General features: G+C 40.4%; 1 protein-coding gene across 1 annotated transcript in view; it reads right to left on the reverse strand.

Moving 5' to 3' along the window:
- Nucleotides 1-22364, reverse strand: part of SCP2 (sterol carrier protein 2) — a 60161-nt gene that overhangs the window by 29529 nt on the left and 8268 nt on the right. Inside the window, exons 2-10 of the mRNA XM_048860235.2 lie at nucleotides 16389-16446; nucleotides 14743-14814; nucleotides 12568-12699; nucleotides 10449-10513; nucleotides 7081-7207; nucleotides 6036-6099; nucleotides 5665-5751; nucleotides 4892-5042; nucleotides 3123-3270 (exon numbers count right to left, since the gene is read on the reverse strand). Of these exons, the coding sequence (XP_048716192.1) occupies nucleotides 3123-3270; nucleotides 4892-5042; nucleotides 5665-5751; nucleotides 6036-6099; nucleotides 7081-7207; nucleotides 10449-10513; nucleotides 12568-12699; nucleotides 14743-14814; nucleotides 16389-16446 (904 nt within the window). The remainder of the gene's footprint in view (nucleotides 1-3122; nucleotides 3271-4891; nucleotides 5043-5664; nucleotides 5752-6035; nucleotides 6100-7080; nucleotides 7208-10448; nucleotides 10514-12567; nucleotides 12700-14742; nucleotides 14815-16388; nucleotides 16447-22364) is intronic.

The following is a 22364-nucleotide window of genomic DNA, read 5'->3' on the forward strand; positions in this document are numbered from 1 at the left end:
ATCCTTTTTTTAAAACAATGTTATATTTTTGGCCTTCACAACATCCTATGGCAATGAGTTCCACAGGCTGACTGTGCGAAGTACTTCCTTACACTTGTTTTAAAGCTGTTGCCTATTAATTTCATTGTGTGACCCCTGATTGTTGTTATCACGCTCTCTGGAGTGGCTCAAGACTGAGTGCCAAACTCAGGACAGACTATCAAAAGCAGAGCAGAAACCCCAAACTAGCTGTATGTTCCATAATTAGATTTCACCAATCCAGTAACAAGTGTGAACTCCTAAAGGACTATAACAGTCTTACCATGGAGTCACCGGCAGTCCCCTTGGGCATTCCAGTTTATCTTGCCATCCAGGCAAGCTGAACTATGTGATAGATGGTCACTTTACACCAAAAATGTAAAGTGACCATCTTTACATGTTCAGGTCCCAGTCCCAGAGGACCAGTCACTTACTCTAGGTCAATTGTACTCAGATCTCAAACTAAGGACAACACCTGTAGCCAATCCTATAATAAACTAACTAAAGATTTATTAACTAAGAAAACAGAATTATTTACAAGATTAAAGCAGGTAAGCATACATAGAGAAATGTGGTACAATCTTAAATTCAAAAAGTAATAGAAGCTTCTATAATAAGCAAGCTTTTATATCCTTTGGGGCTAACCCAAGCCAAGCAGCTTGGGTATCTCTTGCTTATGTCTAGGAATCTTTTCCCCTCAGAGTTCAAACAGCATAAAGAGACACAGCTTCTCCTTGTCAGAGATTTTTATCCACACTCACCCCAGAATCCAAGCTGATTCTGCATATAGGTGAGTGGGGGGGAACAATCAACAAAGTCTTTGTTCAACAATGGCTCATTTCAATGCACTAGTCCTTCCTGATGGGCAGGAGATGATACTTCTTGGGGTAAACTAATATTTCACACTTGGCAATGCTTCTCCTGTAACTGTGGGGAATTTACAGTCAAACATTTTTATAGTTTAAATGTTTGCTCTGTAACATTACCTTATGACACAGGATACTGATATACATGCAGCATCTTATAAGCATTCCATAAAGTCTAAACACTAAGCACATTGTTATAAATCTAATATCTATTTTCATAATGCTAACACACAGGTAAACAAGACTGCTTTCAAGCTATGCATTTGTAAGTGTTCAGTGAGGCCTAGGGGCCTTGGCATGAGCTGGCACCTGGCCTGCCAGCGTCACGCTTGTGTCATGTAAAGGGGTAAATATCACTTCCCTATTCACTTTCTCCACACCATTCATGATTGTATAGACCTCTATCATATCCCCCTTAGTGGTCTCTTTTCTAAAATGAGCAATCCCAGTCTTTTTAATCTCTCCTCATATGGAAGCTGTGCTATACCCCTAATCATTTTTGTTGCCCTTTTCTGTAAATTTTCCAATTTTAATATATCTTTTTGAGATGGGGTGACCAGACCTGCACATAGCATTCAAGGTGTGGGCATACCACAGATATATATAGTAGCATTTTGATAATTTCTGTCTTATTTTCTATTTTTTCCCTAAATTTTCTTCCTATTAGCTTTTTTGATTGCAGCTGCACACTGAGCCAATGTTTTCAGAGAACAATCATTGTGGACTCCAAGATCTCTTTCTTGAGTGTAAACAGCTAATTTAGAACCCATCATTTTGTATATATAGTTTGGATTATGTTTTCTGATGTTCACTACTGTGCATTTAGCAACACTGAATTTCATCTGCCATTTTGTTGCCTAATCACCCAGTTCAGTAAGATCCCTTTGTAACTCTTCACAGTCTGCTTTGAACTTAACTATCTTAAGTAGTTTTGTATCATCTGCAAACTTTGTCACCTCACTGTTTACCCCTTTTTACAGATCACTTATGAATATGTTGAACAGCACGAGTTACAATATAGATCTTTGGGGAAACTCTGCTATTTACCTCTCTCCACTGTGAAAACTGACCATTTATTCCTTCCTTTTGTTTCCTGTCTTTTAACCAGTTATTGACCCAATGAGAGGATCTTCCCCCTCTTCTGCTGTAATTGCCTACTTTGCTTAAGAACCTTTGTGTGGGACCTTTTCAAAGGCTTCTGGATGTATTGTATTTGGAATCAAGAAAAAAAAAATCATATCTGAGACTGAGTCCCTCCTTTATTCTTTGTGAATATTTCTGAAACAACTTATCAGCAAAGCTATCTTTTATGTGGCTTTATTTGAAATTTACTTTGCTGTATGATTGGTTTAAATCTATAGTCAGTGCTTCTTGTTCAAATCCCTTAAGTAAAAAAACACTAGAACATAAAATTTAAGGTCTTACCTTAAATACAAAATGTTAATGCATAGTCAGAAAACTGATGGAAAACTAAGATGTTAGAATAGGAGACACCTTTTAGGAGATTTCTAATTTTGTAGCCCCAAAATTTTCCAATTCAATACACCTTCCTAAGTGTTGGTGGATTTTTTTAAACTATAAATGTTGACTAAGTGCATCTGGGAATTAAGTGTGAAAGAAAAATTGAAAAAAACCCACTGTGTTTACTCACACTAGCCAGAAAATTAGTTCGTAGCAACCTAACATTGCCACTGGAAACAGCAGGGAAGCACCAATGGTGTTAAGAAGGTTGAGAAGTAGCAAGATCAACTGGCCACAGCAGAAGTTGGAAGGAAGCAGACCAAAATCTAGGATAAATGAATAAAAGTCTAGGAACAGGGAACAAGAACTTGAGCAGCTGAAAAGAAGAGGACCTGAAGCTGAGACACAAATAAGAGGGAGGAAAGTGGGTCAACTCTCTGCCCCCGCACTTCCTTTTAAAAGAACTCTCCCCCTGCAACTTGCTAACCACATGATTTTTTGCACCATGTATCTGGGATGCATTAATTTGCCTTCTGATATTCATGTGGTAGTCTAAATGGAGTCATTTGTCCAATTACAGTTTTTACAATATATTTATGACTTTTATTAATATTTTGCTTTTCTTCATCCTTATGAAGTTACAGAATAATGTTCTTACCATACAGGACAGATTCATGCAATGAAGCAGTAATAGCATTTGTAACAAACACTAAAGTTACAAGACATGTTTAATGTTGTCCATTTTAATAAACTAAAATTCTTCATTAATGTTATTACCTTCAGGACAAAGTCCTAAAGCTTCATAAGTAACAAGCTCATTAGATGAGAAACAATCATGGAGCTCAATCACATCCACATCTGTAGGTTTCAGACCTGCTTTGGAAAAACATCTTTTCGCAGCTTCTTTACTCATATCATAGCCAACCTACAACAACAAATCGTGAGTTACACAGCTCAAGACTTTAGACTACGCTCATCTGCTAATTGTGACCGGAACGAATGCTGTAAGTGAGCTGGCCTATAAGTGATGGAAATCTAAGACTGCAGTACAAGGCACATTAATATTAGAACAGATTACCATTATGTGGCATAATTTTGCAGCAAGAAATCAGAGATTCTAAACTTCATTGCAGGAACATTCTAAGTGATGGCTCCTCTCTGTTCTTCCTCCACTCCTTCTTCCCACATGTAATAGTATACTCAGCCAAAATTTTATTTCATCATTAAGGGCAAGATATGCTGCTGGTATAATTGGGCACAATTCCATAGATGTCCGAAGAATTGCAAATGCTTATGCCAGTTGAAAGTTTGGCCTCAAATCTCTATTTAGCTAGTAATCTGTACCTCTGATGCCAGCCATCTTTGACTTTAATGCTAATATTCAATATTTTCTAAATCAGACTGTCTGGAATGCATTAATTTGATTTGCACCTACTGGGCTGAATTTGGCCCTCAGTTACCCCTGTGCAACCCCACTGACATCAATGAGGTTGAATATTATGTGGTAGATTCCCAGATGGTGAAAACTGTCACAGCTCCATTGACCTATGCAACAAAGGACAGAATTTGGTCCTTAATTACAATAGTCAAACTCATACTAGAACTATAGATGCAAATAACCCAAACTTTTGAGAAAACTTGGCTCTGCATCCAAACTTTGCAGTTTAGGCCTATCTCTGGTTTAAGTTAATCAAACTAGCAATTATACCTATGAATGACATAACCACCACACATTGATGGTTACGTGGTTTTCAGGTTCATAACCCTGCTGTAGAAGAGAAGGAAAACTAGATACATGGGTTCAAGTCACAAACAGATTATTCAATGCTGCATCTGTCTCACAATTTGTATGTTTTAAACCATGTGAAAAAGTGCAGCGTAACACTAAACTTTTTACAATCCTACACTTAATACCTATACGTACATAAACACATATAAAAACTAAAGGAGTACTTGTGGCACCTTAGAGACTAACCAATTTATTTGAGCATGAGCTTTCGTGAGCCACAGCTCACTTCATCAGATGTGTACCGTGGAAACTGCAGCAGACTTTATATACACACAGAGAATATGAAACAATACCTCCTCCCACCCCACTGTCCTGCTGGTAATAGCTTATCTAAAGTGATCAACAGGTGGGCCATTTCCAGCACAAATCCAGGTTTTCTCACCCTCCACCCCCCCACACAAATTCACTCTCCTGCTGGTGCTAGCCCATCCAAAGTGACAACTCTTTACATAATCAAGTCGGGCTATTTCCTGCATAGATCCAGGTTTTCTCACTTCCCCCCCACCCCCATACACACACAAACTCACTCTCCTGCTGGTAATAGCTCATCTAAACTGACCACTCTGTTTTCTTAGCATTACTCCACAGATGTAACTTTTGTCCTAGAACTTTTTTTTAAGTATACAGTACATAGTTTATTTTTACTTCATAGTGAAGTGCAATGCACCTGCTATCTGGATATTTTTATCATGGAAACATCTGTAGTAGTATTAGGATCAAAGTGGGGAGCAGAGGAAAAGCAAAATTTTAAACCTACCGCCTTAATACAACTATTCTCCTCAAATGTACTTGAAAGATCAGTGACCATCTCTTGGGCCACAATTTCCACCGCTTTTGACTCCAATCCATGTTTTCTCACAAATTCCTCATTCGCTAAAACCACAGCTGCAGCTCCATCAGATGTTGGGCTAATTGAACATAAAAGAATTATTTACTCATTGCACATAATTAACAATGGTTTTCCAGAAAAAGAGCGCTATTTGTGGCAGTAGTCATTGATATGCAACCAAATTAGATCCATAAACTATTCCAAAGGGGTTTGCTGACATCACCTTGACCTTTCCATAAAAAAGCTGGCTGATCTCTTCTAGCAAAATCTTTTATTGAAACAGATTTCTTCAATTAAAATAGCATATTGCTCAAATTTCTATTAGAAACAGTGCTGACTTTGGAAAATCTCTTTCATGGACGGACAGGAAAGGCAGCAGTGAGGGAAAAACCTTGTTAAACAGCAGCAGAAATGCACTGATATGCAGGGCCAGAGAAATACATGAAAACAGGAAAATGAGGTATACTTTTGTCTAGTGAGGTATAGTTTAAGGATTATCTAGTTAAAGTTAGAGCAAAATGGGCTGAATTTTGTTTTATTTAAATTTTAATTTATAAAATGTATTTCATACTCTGAAGACAGATGGTACAGCATTTGAAAAAAGTCTACAGTTTATAATCCAGTGGCAAATTAAAGTTTGTTTTTTTAATATAAAGTGCTTCAGCATTTATTTCTACACAGTATCAAACTCCTGTTCTTACCAACACTGTAAAACAGTCAAAAAATCATAAATTTTGCGAGACTGCAACACTTGATCTAAACTGTACTTCTTCTGGAACTGGGAAAACCTAGGAAAAACAAACATATCTTATTTTAGCATAACCTTAGGAAGAAGACATATTAATCATAGCTATACCCACTGTATTGCTTTCATACTGTAATTTTACAAAGTGTAAGGCACTGAACAAAGAATTTATATTGGAGTATTGTTCCCATTGTATAGAATGGAAAGTGTCTTGTCTATTTTATGCTTTTTAAAAGTTTTGAATTTTACTGTTGTGCAATACAGGATCTCTTTCAAATTTGGTTTTCTTGCTATATTTTCATTACCAAAGTACAATATTGCACTCACGGGTTGTTAGTTGAATGGCTATGATTCTTCCATGCAATTTTTGCAAAGTGTTCTGGTTTTGTCCCTGAAAGAAAAAAGTTAAGCTATACTGAGAGGCTGTAATATTTTCTCACAGACTTATTAACAAGTGATAGGGATGCTGTATTCATTTCAAATTTTTATGGCACTAGCTCTAAAATCTCTGTTATAACAGATCCATTATATTAAGGATTCTTTGCAATACAACTGGGTTTGGGTCAGTAAATGTTTCAATTACTAGATATGAGATTATTTAAAACTGGCTGAATTCCAGCAGATAAAATGTCCAACTTAGATATTTAACGCATGGTGTTGTCATTAACAGACACATAGAAAATACAAAAGAGGCTAACAGCAATCAATTTTTAGCCAAATTTGAACAGAGATATGTTCATGTATTACTATTTGTCCACTGCACAGTAATTTAATTATATTGAAACATTTGTCTTCTAAATTATTTCCATAAATCGTCTGAAATAAACTTTAAATTCGAGATGTCCAATAGTTCATCTGGCAGGAATATGTGCTGCCAAATAAGAGACTAAGTTTTAGAAGCAATTATGGGACTGCTATTCCTTTGGTTGGTGAGAACTGAAGGAATTGCAATGGTGGTACTTTGAGAATGTAAACTGAGAAATGACTAATGCAAAAAAGTTGTCGTAAAACAGTTATAGTTGCTACACACATCCGTACCAAGCGCAAAACCACAAAACCAAATAAATTAAAAATTAAGCCTCCTATACAGGCACAAACCTTACCACTACCACAACTACTGTACAGCATAGAGTATACACCACAAGCTTAACTCCACCCCATGAATCCACTTTTCTGAAAATATCCCTTGATCAAGATTCCCCTTTCCCAACACTATTAGTTGTGGATGTTGGGTATGGCAAGTTACTGTACCTGGTGAAAAGGAAGTCATGGAATAACGTTTTATAACTAAGCTCCCAAACAAATTTTTCACTTTTCTTCACCTAATACTTTATTCTGCAATAGGATTTTTCCCCACAAGTTTGAACAGTACCATATTTCTCCATATGTTCTTTTCCAGCATTTCCAAAGAACTGTGCGGCTACTGGAGCAGCAGAAAAGCCATGTTTGTTTATCATCATTTCTGTGTGTTTATCTAGTGGATTTGTCCTGTTCGGGAACTAAAAATAAAAAGTTGTAAATTAAGCAACTGGCAAGTTTAAGGTAAATTATCCCTTTCCTTTATAAACTACAGTATTGCTGCAAAAATATAATGGACTTTGAGAAAAAGAGAATCTCTCTTGTAACAGGACAGCACTCTGCCCGAGTAGGGTATTTTAAAATTTCAATAACTTGCTTACTTGTAAGAAAGGACAGATAAGCAGAAGATAGTCAGCAACTGCGTTATAGGGAGGTGGGGCGGGAAAAGGACTTATTGAAGCCCTTAAAAAATGCCCAGGAGGCATTTAGGGTCTACTGGATTCAGCATGGGACAAGGAGTCAGAAGAATTGGCTTCTCTTCTTCCTCTCCCCCCCCCCCCCCCCACAACCGAAATATGAGTACAAGATTTATATTCCAATTGACTTCTTTTATAATTATATGGTAAAAATGTGAAAGTAAGCAATTTTTCAGTAATAGTGTGCTATGACACTTTTTGTATTTTTATGTCTGATTTTGTAAGCAAGTAGTTTTTAAGTGAGGTGAAACTTGAGGGTACGCAAGACAAATCAGACTCCTGAAAAGGGAACAGTAGTCTGGAAAGATTGAGAGCCACTGGTCTAGGTCACATACCGCAAGTGTTAGGAACTATTGAACTTTAGTCTTCCAACAGTGATAAATTTACTGGGAAATTAATCTCTTATCTGTGGATACAAGATTTCACATTGTACATTTATATTTCCCAATAAATGGTTGTGAAAGGTACCTTAACTATTTTCATAGATATTTAGGTCAGAAGGGACCATTATGATCATCTAGTCTGACCTCCTGCAGAACGCAAGCCACAGAATTTCACCCACCACTCCCACAAAAAAAACCTCACACCTATATCTGTGCTATTGAAGTCCTCAAATTGTAGTTTAAGGACTTCAAGGAGCAGAGAATCCTCCAGCAAGTGACCCGTGCCCCATGCTACAGAGGAAGGCGAAAAACCTCCAGGGCCTCTTCCAATCTGCCCTAGAGAAAAATTCCTTCCCGACCACAAATATGGCGATCAGCTAAACCCTGAGCATATGGGCAAGATTCATCAGCCAGATACTACAGAAAATTCTTTCCTGGGTAACTCGGCTCTCACCCCATCTAATAGCCCATCACAGGCCATTGGGCCTATTTACCATGAATATTTAACTACCAAAACATGTTATCCCATCATACCATCTCCTCCATAAACTTATCGAGTTTAATCTTAAAGCCAGATAGATCTTTTGCCCCCACTGCTTCCCTTGGAAGGCTATTCCGGAACTTCACTCCTCTGATGGTTAGAAACCTTCGTCTAATTTCTAGTCTAAACTTCCTGGTGGTCAGTTTATATCCATTTGTTCTTGTGTCCACATTGGTACTGTGCTTAAATAATTCCTCTCCCTCTCCGGTATTTATCCCTCTGATATATTTATAGAGAGCAATCATATCTCCCCTCAACCTTCTTTTAGTTAGGCTAAACAAGCCAAGCTCCTTGAGTCTCCTTTCATAAGACAAGTTTTCCATTCCTCGGATCATCCTAGTAGCCCTTCTCTGTACCTGTTCCAGTTTGAATTCATCCTTCTTAAACATGGGAGACCAGAACTGTACACAGTATTCCAGGTGAGGTCTCACCAGTGCCTTGTATAACGGTACTAAAACCTTATCCCTACTGGAAATACCTCTCCTGATGCATCCCAAGACCACATTAGCTTTTTTCACAGCCATATCACATTGGCGGCTCGTTGTCATCCTATGATCAACCAATACTCCAAGGTCCTTTTCCTCCTCCGTTACTTCTAATTGATGCATCCCTAGCTTATAACTAAAATTCTTGTTATTAATCATGCATGACCTTACACTTCTCACTATTAAATTTCATCCTATTGCTATTACTCCAGTTTACAAGGTCATCCAGATCCTCCTGTATGATATCCTGGTCCTTCTCTAAATTGGCAATACCTCCCAGCTTTGTATCATCCGCAAGCTTTATTAGCACACTCCCACTTTTTGCGTCGAGGTCAGTAATAAAAAGATTAAATAAGATTGGTCCCAAAACCGATCCTTGAGGAACTCCACTGGTAACCTCCCTCCAGCCTGACAGTTCACCTTTCAGTAGGACCCGTTGTAGTCTCCCCTTTAACCAATTCCTTATCCACCTTTCAATTTTCCTATTGATCCCCATCTTATTCAATTTAACTAATAATTCCCCATGTGGCACCGTATCAAACGCCTTACTGAAATCTAGGTAAATTAGATCCACTGCGTTTCCTCTGTCTAAAAAAATCTGTTACTTTCTCAAAGAAGGAGATCAGGTTGGTTTGGCACGATCTACCTTTTGTAAAACCATGTTGTATTTTGTCCCATTTACCACTGACCTCAATGTCCTTAACTACCTTCTCCTTCAAAATTTTTTCCAAGACCTTGCATACTACAGATGTCAAACTAACAGGCCTATAATTACCTGGACCACTTTTTTTCCCTTTCTTAAAAATAGGAACTATGTAGCAATTCTCCGATCATATGGTACAACCCCTGAGTTTACAGATTCATTAAAAATTCTTGCTAATGGGCTTGCAATTTCGTGTGCCAATTCCTTTAATATTCTTGGATGAAGATAATCTGGACCCCCGATTTAGTCCCATTAAGCTGTTTGAGTTTCGCTTCTACCTCAAATATGGTAATGTCTACCTCCATATCCTCATTCCCATTTGTCATGCTACCATTATCCCTAAGATCCTCTTTAGTCTTATTAAAGACTGAGGCAAAGTATTTGTTTAGATATTGGGCCATGCCTAAATTATCCTTGACCTCCACTCCATCCTCAGTGTTTAGCGGTCCCACTTCTTCTTTCTTTGTTTTCTTCTTATTTATATGGCTATAGAACCTTTTACTATTGGTTTTAATTCTCTTTGCAAGGTCCAACTCTACTTGACTTTTAGCCTGTCTCACTTTATCCCTACATGTTCTGACCTCAATAAGGTAGCTTTCCTTGCTGATCCCTCCCTTCTTCCACTCCCTGTATGCTTTCTGCTTTTTCTTAATCACCTCTCTGAGATGCTTGCTCATCCAGCTTGGTCTACATTTTGATGGAAATGTAGATAATTTACTTTACGCAATATGTCTGATGATATCTTAAACTAATCGATGTGTACATAGGAATTTGGAACTCTTTTATACATTTTAAACATTTGTACTCCTAGATTGAATTCAAAAAAAGGTGCAGATATTTTAAAGACACTTACTTTAACTTCAAGGGACCCCCTTTCCATCTTCTCAAAGCCAAGAGCCAAAGCACAATTTACCAAACCTTAAAATAAAGCTTTCATTATTTGAAATATGACTAAATGTCTAAAGATCATGTACTATAAATTGCATTTTGCTAAAAATATTATACAAAAATTGGTATATTTTCCTTCCTCTTTTTCTTCACTTCTGAATTTGAGTCAAGTTTGAATGAAAATGGTATTGAGGTTACACAAATTATTGATGTCAAATAAGAAATGTACCTGAGAAGATCAGATTTCTTTATTTCAAACCATATAATTATTTTTATGCTGAAAGATCAATTTTTTAGCATTGCCAAGTGTTCTCACCTCAGCCACAAATACTGAAATACAATTATTGAGAGGAACTCCTGGTTAATATTTTTAATTATAGAAATAACAGGAATATCATGTGTCCTCCTCTCCCTTTCTGTTCTATAGAACTCCCTGAAGAACTAGAGAAATGGAGTGTAAACTCCCTAACCCTTCAGTTGAAAAGGAATAGATATAGAATCTTTCACAAAGAGTTTTTCCTGAAAGTGTTAGCCAAGGGTTTGAGTTATTTAAGTTAACACAATACAGAACAAAACAAAATTTAAACAGTCTGACTGAAACTCCCTTCTGCTCTCAGTGATTCAAGGTTTCAGTCTCTCGTGATGCCATAATCCCACTAGTTTCAATTCTCCAAAAAGTCATTCCAGTTAAACTGAAAATCAAAACCTGATATTTCTAGTATAAAACACAAGCAGAAAAAAAAAAACCCTTGAAAAAAATCATTACACACCAAAAAAGGGTAAAAAAGGCACTCTCCTTTCCAAGATCACCTTTTAACTAAGGGCTTGTCTACACTTACATTTTACAGCGCTCTAACTTGCTGACTCAGGGATGTGAAAAATCACCCCCCCGAACACAGCAAGTCTGAGCGCTTTAAAGCACTAGTGTAGACAGGCTCTGAGTGCTCGGAGCCATGCTCCCAGCGCTCGGAGCTAATCCCCTCGCAGAGGTGGATTACCAGGAGTGCTGGGAGAGCTCTCTCCACACGTGCACTTCAAAGCGCTGCCGTGGGAGCGTTCCCGTGACAGCGCTTTGAAGTTTCCAGTGTAGCCATGCCCGAAGAGAATTTTCCGTGTAGTATTACTTATTACTTGTAGTGTGGGAAGGAAGTATAGTTCAAAAGGTAACTAATAAAATAAAGAGCTGCAATAGACAAAAAAAAACTGTCTTAAAAGAAATAAGCATACACCTTCTCACTGTTTTGCTGGTAAGCAAGGCAGGGGGAGGAGATAAGAAAGGAAGGCCTTGGAAGGAGGAAAGCAGCAAGGATAAACTGCTTCAAACTGTGTTTTGCTAAAGCTAGTAAGTTAACTGAAGGATATAAAGAGAGCCAGGAATTTGAAGGTTCTTTGTCAGACCCTAACTGAATATGCTGAAGCATGACAGGATGAGATGATTTGCCCTGGGTCTGGCCTATTTGTAAATATACTGCTCACATGCTTATGAATACTTTGTTCCTGTATTGGGTGTACTGACTGCTTATTTTTAGGCTGTTAGGCATGTTTAGAGCAATTGTATAAAATACCATTTGGCCTCTGGATTTAATAAAAGAATTTCTGGTTAAATTCGTATCTGGTGGTCTCCCATATGAATAATTTCAAATATTAATAATTCCAACATAAATTGTCAATATTTTGTAAAGAAAGTGCAGAATAACAAAAAGATGAATGCTGGCACTTCCATTAAGTTTTACTCTTAAAAATGAAAGTACATTCATAAACAATTTTAGATTACTTAAACCAATGTTGCTTACTGTATTAGGCTCCTATTCTGCAATCTACTCCATATGGAAAAATCCCTATTCCCACACAGGGCATGACAAAATTGATCAGTCTAGGCAACACCCATCACCCTTCCCAGTCTGAGGAGGCAGGCAGAGAATTTATGTAGCTCTGCTTATGGAAACTGAACAAATGTAATTTATAAAATTTGGAGAACATACTATTCCCTTTCACCCCATTTGTTTCAGAGTGTGATTGACAAAATTAGTTAATGAATATACATATTACATCATGCTAATTAATTCTAAACAAACATAGCTTACCTCCCTGGATCACTTGCCGGGCCATGAACAAAGCAGTGGATCCAGTGGAACAGTTGTTGTTAACATTAATGATAGGAATGCCAGTTAAACCCAAACTGTGATAGATAGCCCGTTGACCACATGTTGAGTCACCTTTATACAAAGATGAAACATTTAAAAGAAAGTGGAGAGTAGTCATATAGTAGCAAAAATTCCAACAACATAAGTGTAATGCCATACTTTGATTCTAGAAAAGACTTCTAAAATCTTTGAAGAGCACAATTTTCCAACTCAACCAATAGCAACAGGTAAGCTAAAATAGCACTTAATCTTGTTATAAAGCGGTTCAGTCACTATTGCCAGGCTGTACAAATAAACAGTCTACAATATAATACCAGATACATACACTCATGACACTAGGGGAGTTAGTTTCCCAGACATATACTAAGCATTATGAGGGGTTAAGAGTCAACCTGAGCTGTGTTCAAAGGGCATGGACTCCATTTCCCTAAATATCCCAGCAGCTTTTCTTCTGCTCATATCTGGTCAATCACAAACACATTTACTGGAAGACAGGTGGTTAAAGTGCAGTGCCAGGTTGAATTTTCTGTAAAGAGTATTGTATTAAAATAAAATGAAATTTGAAATTAGTTGCTATTAAAATAAGCTAGAAGGACCATGTGCTTGCCTATTACATGCTTAGGCACATACAAGATGGCAGTATTTATTACCAAATGTCTTTCTAGACAGGTCTCTCCTTCACCCTAAGGAATTAACTCTTCAGATTCAAGCTTACCTTTGCCTTTTCCTGGCTGGTTAAAATTCTGAAAAGTGATTATCTAGGGAGTATATTTCCTTTTCTTCAATTCCAGCTGCAAATGTGTGTTAATATTCTACTTGACCCCAAAATGCCCATTTTGCTCTTAAGTGGCAAAACAAACTACTCAAACTACTTAGTTTCTAAGCATTTGTAGCAAAGCTCTTTGTTAATTTTTCACTGTAGGAGGTTGAGCAGTATTTCTATTTATATCTTTAACTACTTGTTTTAAGAAAGTTCTTGGCTACTTTCTAATGATTACAAAAATATAACATAAATCCTCAAAGAAACTTAATCACCTTAGCTTTATTTCTTCTTCATTTGATCAACAAAATGCCACTTATTTACAGGACTACAAAAAAAGTCACAGAAATGCTCTTCACTGACCTGTATCCTTCTCTTTAAAATGACCCTGAAAAACTGTATTTTGACATTCACTCTTCTTGGCCTAATTTATTTTAAAGAGAGCTTTGCCATGTTGTTTGGCTTCTTAGTGGTAAGTGTTACCAATAAAAGTAGTTTAATTATATAGTTACGTCATTGTCTGTTGTACTGTCTACTCACAATTGGGTGATTTAAGAAAAGAATTCTCAGAATTTTAACCTTCCTCTTGAACTTCCCTGTTATACCATTTCCTTTCCATAATGTACTTGAAGGAGGACTGACTTTGCCCAAATGATAATTAATCTTTTTCTACAACTAGCTTAGGATGAATTGGGCAAACATGCTCTGCAAAAAAGAAAATGTATAGATGTATCTTTAAGTACTGTGAAGACAAATACAGAAAAGATAAGGAAGAAAGAACAACAGAAATGCCTCCCAAAAAAACGACTTGATATCTAAGGTAATGTTCTAGCTTTGCAGGCAAGGTTAGCATAACTTCTCAACCTCCAGTGGTGGCACCAGCTGGCAAAACTATACTGTCATTTAAACTACTGCAATGAATGACATTACCATAACAATTATAAGAATGTATGGATTGTGTATAACTCACATAAGATGCTGGAGATGATCAAACACAAAAGATAACACTGCAGGGATCTGATCCTATAATGGGAGCTACTTAGGATACTCACACATGTACCACGTTTCCTTGAAATCTATATCTACCAATGATTAAAATAACTGGACACTGTACAGGTCTCTATGGCTTGAATTAAAAATCTGAGGCCCTAATCTTGCAAAGACTTATACAGGTGCATAGTTTTAAGCAGGGCTCTGTGTTAAGGCAGATCCAGGAATGGGGAAGGAGGAGCAGATGTTAGGCTTTGTATAGGAAGGGACAAATTTCATTCTCACTGACGGGACTCCTCATATGCATAAAGTTAAGCAAGTGGGTGTTTGCAAACTCACACCCTAAACAGGGAACATTAACTTACCGTAAACATAGCCCACACATGCCTGCTCCACTGCCGAGTAAGGAACACCTGCATCAGCTAAAGCCTTCTGACCTAGAGAGAGGTTTTTTTTTTTTAAATCCAGCAGTCAAAACTTTTAAAAAGTGAATAAAATATTTTTTGAGAAACTGATCCAAACAAAACTTATAGAGAGGCAATTAAAGAAATTAAATCAAGGGCAAATACATTATTGATTGTCACAGGGACAGACTTATATACTCTTACAGATTTCTGCAGTCTGGAGGAACACACAAAACTTAGCTTTTCATCCTCTACCATAGAAGCCTAATTAATATTTTATTGAATGTAGCTCTGATTTCTGCAAAAATTTAGAAGCTAATCTAGTAAAATAAATTCTTCATCTCTCTGAATAAAAAGGCACATCATAGTATGCATTTATGTAAACCATATACAAAAATAGTATTACACATGCACTATAGAAACAAACTTCAAGGCCCACTATGTTTGAAAGAGGAAACAACATATCTTAACTGACTTGTTATATTAGGAATCTGTAGAAGACTCTAATATAGGGATTGGCAACCTTTGGCATGCAGCCCACCAGGGTAAGCCCTATGGCGGGCCGAGCTGGTTTGTTTACCTGCTGCGTCCGCAGGTTCGGCCGATCGCAGCTCCCACTGGCCGCAGTTCACCTCTCCAGGCCAATGGGGGCTGCGGGAAGCGGCGTGGGCTGAGGGATGTGCTGGCTGCCCTTCCCGCAGCCCCCATTGGCCTGGAACGGCGGACCGCGGCCAGTGAGAGCTGCGATGGGCCAAACCTGCGGACGCAGCAGGTAAACAAACTGGCCCGGCCCGCCAGGGGGCTTACCCTGGCAGGCCACATGCCCAAGTTTGCCGATCCCTGCTCTAGTATAATTAAGGCAAGAAAATCTTGTCTAATAACTAATTATTTCAATGAAAGTGTCAAAATGGCTGCATAAAGTCTAAAGATAAGATGATAATGCTGGAATATAATAAATATTTGAGCCCTGTGATGTATGCCCAACATTTTCTTGGGCCACATGGTTCAAATTTCATTAGTACATAGTTTTAACAACAGAAGTTTCTTCCTCCTGGCTGTTAAGTGATCAGCTGGTATGCCTATGCATGAAAGTTGATATCACTTACATACATTAATTTTAGCAAGTGCAACTACACAGGATATTGTTTATTTAAATATCTAATTAATTTTTGCAAAAAGAAAAGGAGTACTTGTGGCACCTTAGAGACTAACCAATTTATTTGAGCATGAGCTTTCGTGAGCTACAGCTCACTTCATCGGATGCAAGTGAGCTGTAGCTCACGAAAGCTCATACTCAAATAAATTGGTTAGTCTCTAAGGTGCCACAAGTACTCCTTTTCTTTTTGCGAATACAGACTAACATGGCTGTTACCCTGAAACCTGTAATTAATTTTTGAATCCCATGTTCTTGGCTTCGATTCTGTGTGGCAATGAGTTCCACAGGTCAATTATGCACTATGTAAAAAAGTATTTCATTTCATCGGTTTTAAATTTTCTGTCTTGAATGTTCATTGGTTGCTTCCCTATTCTTGTGTATTTTACCCTTTCTCATAACACAATTCAGAAAAAAAATGTTAAAACTAAAAGTAATCTTGGCCGTTAATTACCTGCCTCCTTAGCCATGTCAGGGTAATCCCAATCTTCCTGCACACCAGGCTTTTCAAACTGGAAGGAAGAAAAACAAGATTTAAACTTAATATAGATATTTTGCTCAAATTGCTACACTCAAGTGTCATATGAGTAAATTATTTTTTTGATATCTGAACACCCAGGGTGAAATCCCTCTTGCAGAGGGCCCATGCAGAGTCATTGTTCCACAGAAACTACACTGTATACAGCACAGTGTTCCCCAAACTGTGGGGCATGCCCTCTATGGGGCTGCAGAGGAACAAGGAGGGGGAGGGGCGTGCAGTGGGGCCCAGGCCAGCCCCCACTGCCCTCATTCCCTCTCCACCCCCATCCCAGCTCTGCCTCTAGCCCCAGCTCCTCCCCATCCCCAGTTCCTCCTCCAGCTCTGCCTTCAGTCCAAGCTCCGCTGCTGAGGAAGCCTCAGATGTGCATTAACAGGGGCCGGGGTAGTGTAGACAAATTTCATTAATGGTAAAGGGCGGGGGCATGACTGGAAAAGTTTGCACACCACTGCTATAGCATGAACAAAGACTATGCAGGCAAGGCTCATCTCCTCCCGAGAACCAAGGCTGTGCTCTGTGCTGGCCTTGAACTGGCCAGAAAGGAGAGACTGGACAGGGAGTTCTTGGCTCTGTGTTAAGACAGATCTGTGAACAGGAGAGAGGCGCAGAGGGGATGAATTTCATTCTCACTGATTAATACAGTACTTATAACCATCACTAAGTTTTGACAAAGGTTTTGTCCTTTTACACAATTTTATGGCTATGTACCTTTCAAAAGCAAGCAAGTTCAATGTTATTTTGTGTAAGGCTCCCTTCCCATGCCTAATGTCATCTCACTATGCACCATAACCTAGGTGTCAAGTCATGTCTAGCCTTCAGTCTTGCAGCAGGGACTGTACTTTTATTCTCTCTATAAAGAGACAAACATGAATGTGCTACATACAAACGTTTAATAAATAGTGATAAAATATGTCAGCAAAAGATTTTATGTATGACTTACGAATTCTAGTTGATATTATGAAGTTATTATAAGAATGGCCCTACTGGGTCAGACCAATGGTTCACCTAGCCCAGTATTCTAACATTTATTTTGATAATGCTAACACAGGTAAGCAAGACTGGTTTCTAGCTATGTATTTGTAAGTGTTCAGTGAGGCCTGAGGTCTTGGCATGAGCTGGCACCTCGTCTGCCAGTGTCATAATTAAGGCTGCGAGTCTTTCAGAGCAACTTGCAACTGGTAAGAGCAAATGGGACAAATGTAAAGTTTTGCCAAAAAAGTCAGGTTGTCCGGGACAGGGCTTAAAAAAGGGACTGTCCCAGCCAAAACAGGATGTATGGTCAGTCACCCTACACCTTGGAAGGGATGCAGTAGTCTGCTAAAGCAGAGAAGACCCTGAGATACCAGGGGAGTTTAGGAGCTCTGCCCAGATGAAGGGAAGACTTTTGTGTTTCTTTTTGAACTTTAAGCCCTGGTCTACACTAGGACTTTAGGTCGAATTTAGCAGCGTTAAATCGATGTAAACCTGCACCCGTCCACACAATGAAGCCCTTTATTCGACTTAAAGGGCTCTTAAAATCGATTTCCTTACTCCACCCCTGACAAGTGGATTAGCGCTTAAATCGACGTTGCCGGCTCGAATTTGGGGTACTGTGGACACAATTTGATGGTATTGGCCTCCGGGAGCTATCCCAGAGTGCTCCATTATGACCGCTCTGGACAGCACTCTCAACTCAGATGCACTGGCCAGGTAGACAGGAAAAGAACCGCGAACTTTTGAATCTCATTTCCTGTTTGGCCAGCGTGGCAAGCTGCAGGTGACCATTCAGAGCTCATCAGCACAGGTGACCATGATGGAGTCCCAGAATCGCAAAAGAGCTCCAGCATGGACCGAACGGGAGGTACGGGATCTGATCGCTGTTTGGGGAGAGGAATCCGTGCTATCAGAACTCCGTTCCAGTTTTCGAAATGCCAAAACCTTTGTCAAAATCTCCCAGGGCATGAAGGACAGAGGCCATAACAGGGACCCGAAGCAGTGCCGCGTGAAACTGAAGGAGCTGAGGCAAGCCTACCAGAAAACCAAAGAGGCGAACAGCCGCTCTGGGTCAGAGCCCCAAACATGCCGCTTCTATGATGAGCTGCATGCCATTTTAGGGGGTTCAGCCACCACTACCCCAGCCGTGTTGTTTGACTCCTTCAATGGAGATGGAGGCAATACGGAAGCAGGTTTTGGGGACGAAGAAGATGATGATGATGATGAGGTTGTAGATAGCTCACAGCAAGCAAGCGGAGAAACCGGTTTTCCTGACAGCCAGGAACTGTTTCTCACCCTAGACCTGGAGCCAGTACCCCCCGAACCCACCCAAGGCTGCCTCCTGGACCCAGCAGGCAGAGAAGGGACCTCTGGTGAGTGTACCTTTTAAAATACTATACATGGTTTAAAAGCAAGCATGTGAAAGGGTTACTTTGCCCTGGCATTTGCGGTTCTCCTAGATGTAGTCCTAAAGCCTTTGCAAAAGGTTTCTGGGGACGGCAGCCTTATTGCGTCCTTCATGGTAGGACACTTTACCACTCCAGGCCAGTAACACGTACTCGGGAATCATTGTAGAACAAAGCATTGCAGTGTATGTTTGCTGGCATTCAAACAACATCCGTTCTTTATCTCTCTGTGTTATCCTCAGGAGAGTGAGATATAATTCATGGTCACCTGGTTGAAACAGAGTGCTTTTCTTCAGGGGACACTCAGAGGAGCCCATTCCCACTGGGCTGTTTGCCTGTGGCTAAACAGAAATGTTCCCCGCTGTTAGCCACAGGGAGGGGGGAAGGTTGAGGGGGTAGTCACGTGGTGGGAGGAGGCAAAATGCGACCTTGTAACGAAAGCACATGTGCTATGTATGTAATGTTAACAGCAAGGTTTACCCTGAAAGAGTGTAGCCACTGTTTTATAGAATCATAGAATATAAGGGTTGGAAGGGACCCCAGAAGGTCATCTAGTCCAACCCCCTGCTCGAAGCAGGACCAATTCCCAGTTAAATCATCCCAGCCAGGGCTTTGTCAAGCCTGACCTTAAAAACCTCTAAGGAAGGAGATTCTACCACCTCCCTAGGTAACGCATTCCAGTGTTTCACCACCCTCTTAGTGAAAAAGTTTTTCCTAATATCCAATCTAAACCTCCCCCACTGCAGCTTGAGACCATTACTCCTCGTTCTGTCATCTGCTACCATTGAGAACAGTCTAGAGCCATCCTCTTTGGAACCCCCTTTCAGGTAGTTGAAAGCAGCTATCAAATCCCCCCTCATTCTTCTCTTCTGCAGGCTAAACAATCCCAGCTCCCTCAGCCTCTCCTCATAACTCATGTGTTCCAGACCCCTAATCATTTTTGTTGCCCTTCGCTGGACTCTCTCCAATTTATCCACATCCTTCTTGAAGTGTGGGGCCCAAAACTGGACACAGTACTCCAGATGAGGCCTCACCAATGTCGAATAGAGGGGGATGATCACGTCCCTCGATCTGCTCGCTATGCCCCTACTTATACATCCCAAAATGCCATTGGCCTTCTTGGCAACAAGGGCACACTGCTGACTCATATCCAGCTTCTCGTCCACTGTCACCCCTAGGTCCTTTTCCGCAGAACTGCTGCCTAGCCATTCGGTCCCTAGTCTGTAGCTGTGCATTGGGTTCTTCCGTCCTAAGTGCAGGACCCTGCACTTATCCTTATTGAACCTCATCAGATTTCTTTTGGCCCAATCCTCCAATTTGTCTAGGTCCTTCTGTATCCTATCCCTCCCCTCCAGCGTATCTACCACTCCTCCCAGTTTAGTATCATCCGCAAATTTGCTGAGAGTGCAATCCACACCATCCTCCAGATCATTTTTGAAGATATTGAACAAAACCAGCCCCAGGACCACTCCACTTGATACCGGCTGCCAACTAGACATGGAGCCATTGATAACTACCCGTTGAGCCCGACAATCTAGCCAGCTTTCTACCCACCTTGTAGTGCATTCATCCAGCCCATACTTCCTTAACTTGCTGACAAGAATACTGTGGGAGACTGTGTCAAAAGCTTTGCTAAAGTCAAGAAACAATACATCCACTGCTTTCCCTTCATCCACAGAACCAGTAATCTCATCATAGAAGGCGATTAGATTAGTCAGACATGACCTTCCCTTGGTGAATCCATGCTGACTGTTCCTGATCACTTTCCTCTCATGCAAGTGCTTCAGGATTGATTCTTTGAGGACCTGCTCCATGATTTTTCCAGGGACTGAAGTGAGGCTGACTGGCCTGTAGTTCCCAGGATCCTCCTTCTTCCCTTTTTTAAAGATTGGCACTACATTAGCCTTTTTCCAGTCATCCGGGACTTCCCCGGTTCGCCATGAGTTTTCAAAGATAATGGCCAATCACAATCACAATGGCAATCACAGCCGCCAGTTCCTTCAGCACTCTCGGATGCAACTCGTCCGGCCCCATGGACTTGTGCACGTCCAGCTTTTCTAAATAGTCCCTAACCACCTCTATCTCCACAGAGGGCTGTCCATCTCTTCCCCATTTTGTGATGCCAGGCATAGCAGTCTGGGAGCTGACCTTGTTCATGAAAACAGAGGCAAAAAAAGCATTGAGTACATTAGCTTTTTCCACATCCTCTGTCACTAGGTTGCCTCCCTCATTCAGTAAGGGGCCCACACATTCCTTGGCTTTCTTCTTGTTGCCAACATACCTGAAGAAACCCTTCTTGTTACTCTTGACATCTCTGGCTAGCTGCAGCTCCAGGTGCGATTTGGCCCTCCTGATAACATTCCTACATGCCCGAGCAATATTTTTATACTCTTCCCTGGTCATATGTCCAACCTTCCACTTCTTGTAAGCTTCTTTTTTATGTTTAAGATCCGCTAAGATTTCACCATTAAGCCAAGCTGGTCGCCTGCCATATTTACTATTCTTTCGACTCATCGGGATGGTTTGTCCCTGTAACCTCAACAGGGATTCCTTGAAATACAGCCAGCTCTCCTGGACTCCTTTCCCCTTCAAGTTAGTCCCCCAGGGGATCCTGGCCATCCGTTCCCTGAGGGAGTCGAAGTCTGCTTTCCTGAAGTCCAGGGTCCGTATCGTGCTGCTTACCTTTCTTCCCTGTGTCAGGATCCTGAACTCAACCAACTCATGGTCACTGCCTCCCAGATTCCCATCCACTTTTGCTTCCCCCACTAATTCTACCCGGTTTGTGAGCAGCAGGTCAAGAAAAGCGCCCCCCCCTAGTTGGCTCCTCTAGCACTTGCGGCAGGAAATTGTCTCCTACGCTTTCCAAAAACTTCCTGGATTGTCTATGCACCGCTGTATTGCTCTCCCAGCAGATATCAGGAAAATTAAAGTCACCCATGAGAATCAGGGCATGTGATCCAGTAGCTTCCGTGAGCTGCCGGAAGAAAGCCTCATCTACCTCATCCCCCTGGTCCGGTGGTCTATAGCAGACTCCCACCACTACATCACTCTTGTTGCACACACTTCTAAACTTAATCCAGAGACACTCAGGTTTTTCTGCAGTTTCATACCGGAGCTCTGAGCAGTCATACTGCTCCCTTACATACAGTGCTACTCCCCCACCTTTTCTGCCCTGCCTGTCCTTCCTGAACAGTTTATAACCATCCATGACAGTACTCCAGTCATGTGAGTTATCCCACCAAGTCTCTGTTATTCCGATCACGTCATAGTTCTTTGACATCACCAGGACCTCCAGTTCTCCCTGCTTGTTTCCAAGGCTTTGTGCATTTGTATATAAGCACTTGAGATAACCTGTTGATTGCCCCTCATTCCCAGTGTGAGGCAGGAGCCCTCCCCTCACAGACATTCCTGCCTGTGCTTCCTCCCGGTATCCCGCTTTCCCACTTACCTCAGGGCTTTGGTCTCCTTCCCCCGGTGAACCTAGTTTAAAGCCCTCCTCACTAGATTAGCCAGC

The sequence above is a fragment of the Caretta caretta genome, chromosome 8, assembly GCF_965140235.1.
Source record: "Caretta caretta isolate rCarCar2 chromosome 8, rCarCar1.hap1, whole genome shotgun sequence".
NCBI lineage: Eukaryota > Metazoa > Chordata > Testudines > Cheloniidae > Caretta > Caretta caretta.